The sequence below is a fragment of the Sinocyclocheilus anshuiensis genome, unplaced genomic scaffold, assembly GCF_001515605.1.
Source record: "Sinocyclocheilus anshuiensis isolate Anshui unplaced genomic scaffold, SAMN03320099.WGS_v1.1 scaffold1170, whole genome shotgun sequence".
Taxonomy (NCBI): Eukaryota; Metazoa; Chordata; class Actinopteri; order Cypriniformes; family Cyprinidae; genus Sinocyclocheilus; species Sinocyclocheilus anshuiensis.
The window spans coordinates 2,516,610-2,526,844 of NW_015538055.1; the positions used below are offsets into that span (position 1 = coordinate 2,516,610).

The 10,235-nt window shown below is 35.4% G+C and overlaps 1 protein-coding gene across 3 annotated transcripts in view; it reads right to left on the bottom strand.

The window, feature by feature from the left end:
* stard13b (StAR related lipid transfer domain containing 13b) overlaps positions 1 to 10,235 on the bottom strand; it is a 96,968-nt gene that overhangs the window by 55,712 nt on the left and 31,021 nt on the right. For all 3 annotated transcript variants that reach the window (XM_016479158.1, XM_016479169.1, XM_016479163.1), the window contains one exon: positions 7,673 to 7,703. In XM_016479158.1, coding sequence (XP_016334644.1) covers positions 7,673 to 7,703 — 31 coding nt within the window. The remainder of the gene's footprint in view (positions 1 to 7,672; positions 7,704 to 10,235) is intronic.

Below are 10,235 nucleotides of genomic sequence, written 5' to 3' on the forward strand. Positions count from 1 at the left end.
ATCAGAAAACTGGCATTCTTTTATATTTTACTATTTTTTTTCTTGTTATATTGTTTATAATTAATAGATTAAGGAATACTAAGAAAGTTGATGTCTAACTTAAAAAAATGAAGGAGGGTAAGGGAAAAGAAAGGATGTCCCAGGTTGCTAAATACCCGAGGTGTGCATTTAAGGGTTAAAGAAACCTGAGAGGTTTCTGACCCTGCATTGAAAGTCAAAGTAACCAAAATTTAGAAAACTCAGAAAGGCCATACAGGTAAAATAAATCCATATGAATTAAACAGTTTAATCCAAGTCTTTTGAAGAGTCACAATTGCTTTATATGATGAGCAGATATGATTTAGGCTCAGGTTTCATTATAAATACCTTTAATTTTTTTTTTAAATAAACCAAAGTCTTAAGGGTTTGGAATGACCCGAGGGTGAGTAAATTATGACAGAATTTTCATTTTTGGGTGAATTATACCTTTACAATTGTAGACTGTCAGACAATAAAACAGGAAGGATACAATACTATAAGGACCACAATATGATATGAAGGACCAGTATGCAACCACCCAGAACACCTTAGCAATAGATTAGCAATGTCCTGACAACCATTCCAAACAAGGATTTTTTTAAATGACTTTTATAGAAATTGCACTTAAAAAGTCTAATATTTTAAAATAAATATTTTAAAAGAAAAACAGAGAAAAATGAACTATATAGAAATTCACTTTTCCGTAACCTTTTTACATTTTATTCATTTCCATTTCCAGTCCGGGAAACAACACTTTTAAAATTCCCTGATGTTTCCAGGATTTCTAAGACCATAAGATCCCTGACCTTAGCAAAACAATGGTAACTACCCAAAATATCTTCGCATCTCCAAGGACCACTCACATTTTCCGCAGAAAATTGAGAAGGATTGTCCCACTTCAGTTGTAGTGGCCAAATGGAGGTGCCACGGAAGATTTTTGGGTTACTGAAGCTAAACATTTTTTTTTTTTGTTATTTTTGTGAAGGATTTGTGAAGGATACTAAGCCTGTATGTTCCCTCTTGTCTCTTTACTGTGCTTCCAGAGGTCTGTTCCCATTAGGAAATGGGAACTAGTGAACTATAGATGGCTGAGCTCAACGCTCATGTGAACAGAGAAGAAAAGCTAAACCTTCTGGCCATTATTTAGATAACCACATTACCTCCATGCCACCAAGAAGTATTAGTCTAGTTCAAACAACAATCTAATCAAATAAAACTATTACTGTCAAAGGTATCTCAGCCATTGTACAGTGAAAATAATGATCTAACAGTATTTATTTGTTTTGCTTCTAGGTGCGATTGCAGCCAACTACTCATTTCTTTTGACATGGTGCTGGAAACCAAGGTCATGATAATACCTTCTAGCACTGGGTTGTTTTTACAGTTCCACCCTAATTTCAAGCACAATAGTTTCCAACAGTGGAAGCGGTGTGCGTAAATATACACCCTACGATATAATATCATTTGTAAAAAGACCAACCAGTTTCCTTCAAGGACTTCATTCCCTTTCATCTCACAGTAAATCAGGCACAGCTCTCCTGGTTTCTGTCTTGAAAGGGCCTCATTTAAGTACAGAGGGCTCTTTAGAGACAGACTGAGATAGGCCAGCCAGACAGGACTGCATGGTGAGCGGCCACAGCTGTTAGGGGTCACCCTTGCTGGCCACTAAGAACCAGCCACCCTGGACGAGAAAAAAAGAGTCAGTCTAGAAAGCAGCTGGCTAGAGAAAATATCCTCAAGATTCATCATGAACACATACAGGCAGTCTAGGAGGTTTATGTAATCACTGCTGACAGATTTAGAATACAGTAGAAAAGGAACAAGAAAGGAAGAGGAAAACAGTAAAGAAAAGGAAGGGGAAAAGAAGCAAAGGAAGAAGAAAATGAAGTGGAAAAGGAAGAGTATGGGGAAAAGAAAGGAAAAAAGAAAAAAGGAAAGAAAATGAAGCAAAAAGAGGAAAATTAAGAAGAAAAAGAAAGCAAAGAAAAGGAAAGGAAAGTTGAGGATTATATGGGACAGAGGGAGAGGTACAGGTGATTAATGTGCACTTATTCTTCTGGGCATATCCGGTCAATACAAATTGCATTAGCTAAATTAGCTTTGCGGGATCGATATTACCAATGAAGTTGGAAATGAAATTGATCATTATGATGTGATTGATGCAGGATAAAACTAAAACAGAAGCGAAAAATCAATGAGGCAAATAAACATAGCATACATCATATTTAAAGAGGCTGACTGATAATTCCCTTACAGTGAGGGCTGAATTGATCATTTTTGTACAGGGTCTTTCTATTTACTTTATTGCAATGGCCCCTATTGTGAGACATTTTGTTCTCAGTAGAATCTGATTTGCACTCAGTTTAATATAACATAAATCTGGCTCTAAACTGCAGTGGTTTTTGTTTTTATCTGAAGAGGCAAAATTGCTTTACAGCTTTATCTAATCAACTGAGGACAAATTCAGTCTGGATGGATGGATGGATGGATGGATGAACAAACAATAGAAAGAATGGGTCTCATTCACTAAGCATGCGTACACACAAATTTGTGCGTGAAACCAGCATACGAAAGTTTTCACGATCAAATCATGATTCACTAAATCTTTCGTACTAAAATGTATTCTAAATTTATGCAAAAATATAGGAACAAGTGAAAGCACACGTAAGCAAAAATCACGCTCGTATGAGGTGTTTCTCGGAGGTTATAGTACATTAAAGAATGATCATGTGACTTTTACGTACACCAGGTGACCTGTAAATGCGAAAAAACTGTTTCCATTGCAGTTTTGTGAAACATTCCTTTTATTTGCCTGAAAAACCACCTCATGCGAGCTTAATTTATTTTTAATTCTTTGCGATATATGGGAGTTTTTGCTAAATTTACGTTTCCATTGGGCGTATTTTCAATTTGTGCAATTTGAAGGTTAATGAAAACACAGCTACTGAGACTCATCGACAGAATGAATGAATAAATGAATAAACAAACAAAAGAAAGAAAGAAAGAAAGAAAGAAAGAAAGAAAGAAAGATTGAATGAATGAACGATGGAACAATAAAACGAACGACCGACAGACAGACAGACAGACAGACAGATAGATAGACAGATAGATAGATAGACAGATAGATAGATAGATAAATAGATAGATAGTCTACACATCTTTAGTGTGGTCATTTGGAGATCTTCCTCCTAAAGCTGATGTGAGAACGGAGTGTCCTGACTAGAAAATTAATGCTTTCAAACTCCCTGAAGACTCTTTGTTTTCATTCAGTTGTTGAATGGCTTTGAGTTTTCCCTGTCAGAGCAGAAAAAGGACATTCTCTGAGAGAGGGAACTCCGTGTTCAGCACTGTCTGTCCAGGTTCGGGCTTCAGCACCAGTGGCCTCTATCTGACTCTTCTGGGTCGCCTTTTACTCTGCCTCTCGGCCATGTCTCTCTTTGTGAGACGGGAGGTCTGAGAAGGTGATGTTTACCATAACAAAAAGACCATGCATTTTCTTAAAACAGCGCTGAATGGCGGAAAAAAGACGAACGGCCAATTCCAAAGTGTTAAAGCCGTTTCACTGCACACCAGAAAACATGAACACAGTCTTGTCTCCTTACAAATAATTCCAGAGTGGGTTTGGTTTTTTGCAAACAAAAATGGATATGGGAAATTTTCCAGGATTTATCCCCACATAGCAAACAGTTGAAGGATTAGTGTGCTCTATCTTCTACAACATAATTTCAAGCAATGTGGAGAAGAGGTCAAACTATCTGTTTATATCTGAGGAAAGACAAACATCTGAAAAAAATGAAGCGGGTCAGAGGGGTTGAGTATTTTTCCATATGTCTGGCTGTTGCTGTTTCTTAAACATGAGAAATGAGGAATCTGCTGTATAAGTCATGTCATCTCTGGTGATCCTCATACAGCATAAGACATGGATTATTAATTCACATCTGGTCATAAGACTGGCCTCTCAATCGATAACTGCCATGTCTAGACATGGATAAAAACAGTTTCTTTGAGTATACCTATCAAACCCTTGAGAGGGGGAGGGCTTGGTGCTCAGGAGGATGTGCAATTTATGTATAATCAAGGAATCCAAAAAGTGAACTGGGTTCTTGAGTTCTTCACAGGGGTCTGGCGCTGGTCTGCATCAGAGCTAATGGCCTTTTACGAGGCGCAGGGATACTTCTGTTTATAGGACCCTGCCGGTGGGTGGGTCAGAGTGACCATTATAGACAGGAACTTGGTTATGTGGCCTCAAAGTTGTAATTCTTGGATCCAAATGCATTTGGAAACGGTTTCACTACACCTTCATATGTAAGTAAAAAAGTTAAGTAATTTTTTGTCAAAGTTTGCCAAAATAAACAAAACTTAAATGTTAGCTTAATAAAGTCTTGCCTGAAGTTAAAAGTTTCAATCTGTTGAACACAATAGAAGATATTTGGTAACCAAACAGTTGCTGGTATCCAAGCACTTCCATGGTATTTTTCTTCCATACTATGAAAGTCAGTGGCTACCAGCAACTGTTTGATTACCTACATTCTTCAATATATATATTTCTGTATTCAACAGAAGAAAGAAATTCATACAGGTTTGGAACAACTTGAGGGTGAGTAAATGATGATATTATATTCGTTTTTGGGTGAACTATCCCTTTATAGTTAGCAGTTCACAGTTCACCCAAAAATGAAAATTATAAAACATTTATGATTTTCAGTGGAACTCAAATGAAGATACTTTGAAAAATGTCTGAGTGCATTTTTTTTAACCACTTCTAAAATTAAAATGTTACTGATGTTTTGTGTGTTACAGATGTGTTACAAATGTTTTGGAGTTGAGACATTCTTCAAAATAACATTTGTGTTCCAAAATGTTGCCAAAGCAACATTACTAAAACTGAAGTGAAAAAGAAAATATAAAAAATCTAATTCAAAATATTATCAAAAACATAATAGTATTTCATAACAAGTCCACTTATATAGAAAAGCTACAAAAAGAACTGGCTTAAGGTCTGTGATGAGATGGACAGAGCTTGAATACTCTGAAGGAGTTACAATAAGCGTAAAATAAAGTTCAAATATAAAAGTATTATAAGTACAATAAAATACACAATATTTAAGTATAATACAAAAACGTAAAAGAAAAAATAAATAATAAAGTAAATGACTGAGGCATTTTGCTAAATGCTAGCTAGAGAATTTAAGTCTGGCTCCTAGTTAATAAACTTGAAAATATTGGAACAGGTGGCTCACATGGTGGTCCGCTTCATGTGAACAGGACACCCAAACAGTGACTTGGCAACCTCTGTTTTTTTGTCTTTCTCTCAATGCCTCTCATCTATGTGGCTCATCTAAATCTATGTGGCTAATCTAAAGCTATTAATGCAATTTTGGTTTGCATTGTATCAACCAAATCAAATGGTACATAAAAGACAGGTTAGCTTTCCTCTTAAAGGTTACAAACATTTACTGAACAGAATTATATAGCCACCAAAACCTACTGTTGCTCATTGCTCCACGGCATGATCTTTAACCCTAATCAAAAGGCACAGAGCTTTAAATAACAGCATTTACAGTGATCTGAATGAAATAACATGTTTTAATTTTAGAAGTCATCATTAAATGCTCCAGTGCCTGTAAGCGAGGTCTGGACAGAGTCTTTCTGGAGACTGTCACTCTAACGAGGTGTGTAGTACATTATGGAGCCGGTCAGCCATCTGGCTCCGCAGCAGAGTGACATCATACAGGCTCTATGTCCCTGCAGTAAAATACGAGAGGGGAAATACTACACCACATGTGCCCTTAACTCTACACTTTTCTTTTATAGCATCATCATTGTTATTACTATTAGAATGGCTATCCAATCGAAGACACATGGTTAGTTGTTAGATCAAATAAAAGTGACAGTGACATCCAGAGTGGACAGATCCATTTAAACAAAAGCTGAAAGATTCTAAAAAATGTAAAAAAAAAAAATTAAATAAAAAAATTAATAAAAAATTTAATATAAAAAATATTGTAAAATATTTAATAATATATTAAATAATTGTATTTGTATTTGTATTTTTATTATTTATTCTTCTCAGCCTAACAGTAACAATAGTCTGGTACACCCTCCTAATTTTAACTGGGTCTCACAGCAAGCCAGGACACAGAAATAGGGCTATAAACGAGGGTCTATGTCCCCCACATTCTATAGACACTCAGAGGAACAGAAGAGCACCTGTCTGTGTCTGTCTCTCTCATGCTGCATGAATGGACTGAGAAAAGAAAGAGTAACAGATGTTTTATCATGTGGAGAAACCAAATTATAAGATCACTTTCCTTCTGTTTTTCTGTACTTCCATCTTGCTTCCTTTCTTCTTTTCTTTCTTCTTCTTACTTTATTTCCTTCCTTCCTTTCTTCATTCTTTCTGTTTCCTTGTTTATATATTTTCTTGTTTTTCCCATTGCTTCCATATTTCTCTGTCCATTCTTTTTTTCTATGCTTTTACATTACTTCCATCTGTTCTTCCTTTTTTCCTTCCTTTGTATTACCTTTGTCCCATTGTTCTTTTCTTTGACATTTCTTTCTTTCTTTCCTTCTGTCTTTCTCTTTCATACTTTCCATTTTTTACATATTTTTACCTTCCTTCTGTTCTTGTTTTCCTTCCTTCCTTTTATCCTTCCTTCGTATTACCTTTGTCCCATTGTTCTTTTTCTTTTGCATTTCTTTCTTTCCTTTCTTACACATTTTTTTTTCTTTCCTTCCTTCTGTCTTTCATCCTTCTTTACGTCCTTCTTTCCTTCTGCATTTCTTTCCTTCCTTATGTCTGCATTTCTTTCTTTGCTTTCTTCCGTATTTCTCTTGCTTTCTTTCCATCTTTCCTTTCTTCCTTCCATATTTATTTTTCTTCCTTCCTTCCTTCCTTCCTTCCTTTCTTTCTTTCTTTCTTTCTTTCTTTCTTAGCTTGCATCATGTCCTTGATGCCATTTCCCATATTTCTCCTCAACATTCTTAGCTCTTCCTACTATCCTGTAAATTCAGTCCATGAAAAGTTTCATTTTCATTTAGTTTAACTTGAAGAAAGCTTATTTAACTTGTAAATACAGTTAGCAAGTTCACACAGCAAAACACTGCCTGAGAATATATTAGAAATGTGAGATCCTGAGATTTCAAACTGCAACATCAGTCAAGATTAAAGGAAAGTCCATTCCAGTCCGGGATAACGCAACAAGAATCTTGTTTCAACCTTGAATTAGTCACGCTCTGGGCAAATCTCAGGACAAGCTCGGTGTGCAATTCAAGCAAAGAAGTCTACAATGTTTCAGCTGTCTCATGAATACGTGCTTTAGTCATTTAATTACATTAAGAAGCAATTCAAACAACTTCTCGCTAAAAATCAGATACACCTTGTCCAAGTATTAAAGAGCTCAACAATAAACTGGTCTAATTAGTGAACATCTCTTAACTGATTAGAAAAAAGGTGTAGGATATAATATCTTAATCTAGGGGATACAAGTTTATATAGGCCTATAACTTTCAGAAATTGCATTACAAGAGGTTATTTTACACCTCAAATTACCCAGTCTGATAAATGCACCAAAAAACATTACTGTGCCTATTACATCCAAAACATGTCTTATTGCCAGCCCAGTTTGCTATATAAAGGAAAATGAGAACTCACCTGCGCCTCCATGCCTCTTCTTGATGGACATCTGAAAACAAAACATGAAATCTGTTAAAAAACAAACATCAAGGTTGAGTTAATATTTTCATAACAGTTTAACAGTAACCATATCACATAAAATGGTCTCATGAAGCATCGAAACAAAGGACCTGAATTATTGCTCCTCTCCCACAGTGGATAAAATCAACACCTGACCACTGAATTTCCTCCCACGGATCCGCTGAACGGTACATTGACCTGACCTCACTATGATTTACAGTGCTCTTACCCAGCCAAGAGAGAAAGTGCTACTTGTTTAGAGAGAGGGTCATGTCCAACATTCCAGCGGTAATCCATGAGAGACCTGTTTTCTAGTTTCACCTTTCTGCTACTACGCTCAGGTATCATGGACCCTGTGAAAGATATCATGGTACTCTCATATGCATTCATTTTACAGTAATGCGAATTCTCCTCCTAAAACCAAGCAATTTATGATTTGGGTTGCACTTTATTTTACAGTATGTGCACTTACATGTACTGACCTAAGAAAGTACTGGATAATATAAGGTAACATGGTTAAGGGTAGGTTTAGGGGTAGGTTCAGAGGTAGTACCTAGTTATTACCCAGTTACTGCAATTAATATAATATGTACATGAGGAACAGGACGATAAAATAAAGTGCTACCATTATTTGATTCAACAAGCTGTTTTATGTGTGTGTGTGTGTGTGTGTGTGTGTGTGTGTAAATATTATACGTATATTAAGTGCTATATATATTATATACATATGACTAATTCTGAGACAATACACATTAATATTTTAGGTCTTGAGAACTTTTTCTGTGACAACAAATGTTTGGGGGGTGGCCAATAATATTAATATATGACATAAAATAACCTAATAATAAAAATACAAAACACAATTTAAAATAAAACGACATAATTAAGTATACCTTTTTTGTAATTAAAATTGTCTTGCTGAATTGCTTAATGTTTTATTAATATCTTTGTTATTATCTTTATAATATAAATTAAATATAAATATTATAATATTCATTAAATATTCATTACTATAATTATTATTATATAAATCATTTATAATTACTATTTAATTTAATGATTTATATTTGAAAAATTTGGCATGAAACCTATGCACTTATGATATATATTTACATATTTATGTATGTATACACACACACACACACACACACACACATCAGCATAAATAATAATAATCCACAACACTATGAAAAATAATTATTAATATTATTAAATATATTAAATAATATCACACTATGAAAATATGCAATTATTATGACTGTATTTTATACATTTATACTATATTACATCTAGTTAAAAATGAAAGTTACATCAAAATGTGTCCACGAAATGTATGAAGTTGAAAACCTGAACCTACAGTAGCACAAAAAGAAGACTCTGTGACTCAATACGGTACTGTCAAACTTTTAAGACCGATCCAAAACTGCTCCCTAGCTTTTTTCCTGCCTTTTCTGAGTGAGCAGACCCAGATACATGTTTAATTTCAGCAGCAGAAGCAGCAGATGTCTACTAAACACAACAATGATGTAAAAAATGTTTTGTTGGGTCTCAAAAGGTTAGGGGCGTTTTACATTGAAAGGAAGCAGATGTGTTGTCTGGAATCACAGCAACCAACAAAACACAAGTAATTTTAGTGTAATTCAACACATTAAGAGTGTTAAAGCTGTTTGAAGTGCCTGTTGATCATTGTTTGAGTATTCCCTCAGCTGTAAATGTACACTGAGCCCCTCTGCCTCCATTTAATAAGATCTGGGTCTGAAAAACACAGCGGAAAGAGGGGAAATGATGGATGATGTCATGGTTGCTTACAGGCTGTGAGATTTTGCAATGAGGGGTTGAATTTTTACCGCACATCTCAAAGAGTTATGGTGTTCAAACGCAAATACAACTGTGGGTGTTACCCTCATAAACCAGCTTAAACAGTGCGTGAAAAACTGTAAAGCGAGACCGTTTCTAGGTATGTATATTACATGTTATTTTTGACAAGACTAGCGGGCCGCTTACTGGAACGTCGCATTTCAAAACAAGTTTGCAGAGGATTACTATGAATTCTTGGAAGAAAGAGCGTGAGCACGAGTAAAGTCCTGCTGTGTTTCAAAGTGGTAATTGTCACTGACACGGTAATTGTTACATGACATGTAATTAAGCATCAGTGAATGATGACTAGCTAGAAATATCCACACATCCGTCAATCAACCTGACAGCAAAATGAACGACAAAATGAAATCCAAGAACTTCAAGTAAACAAACAGAGTGTTAACACCATTAAAGGGGTCATATGATGTTGCTAAAAAAGAACATTATTTTGTGTATTTGGTGTAATGAAATGTGTTTATGTGGTTTAAGGTTCAAAAAACACATTATTTTCCACATATTGTGGGATTGTTTCTCCTCTATGCCCTGCCTTTCTGAAATGCGTCGATTTTTACAAAGTTCATCGGTCTGAAAAGTGAGGTGTGCTCTGATTGGCCAGCTATCCAGTGTGTTGTGATTGGCCGAATACCTCAAGCGTGTGACGGAA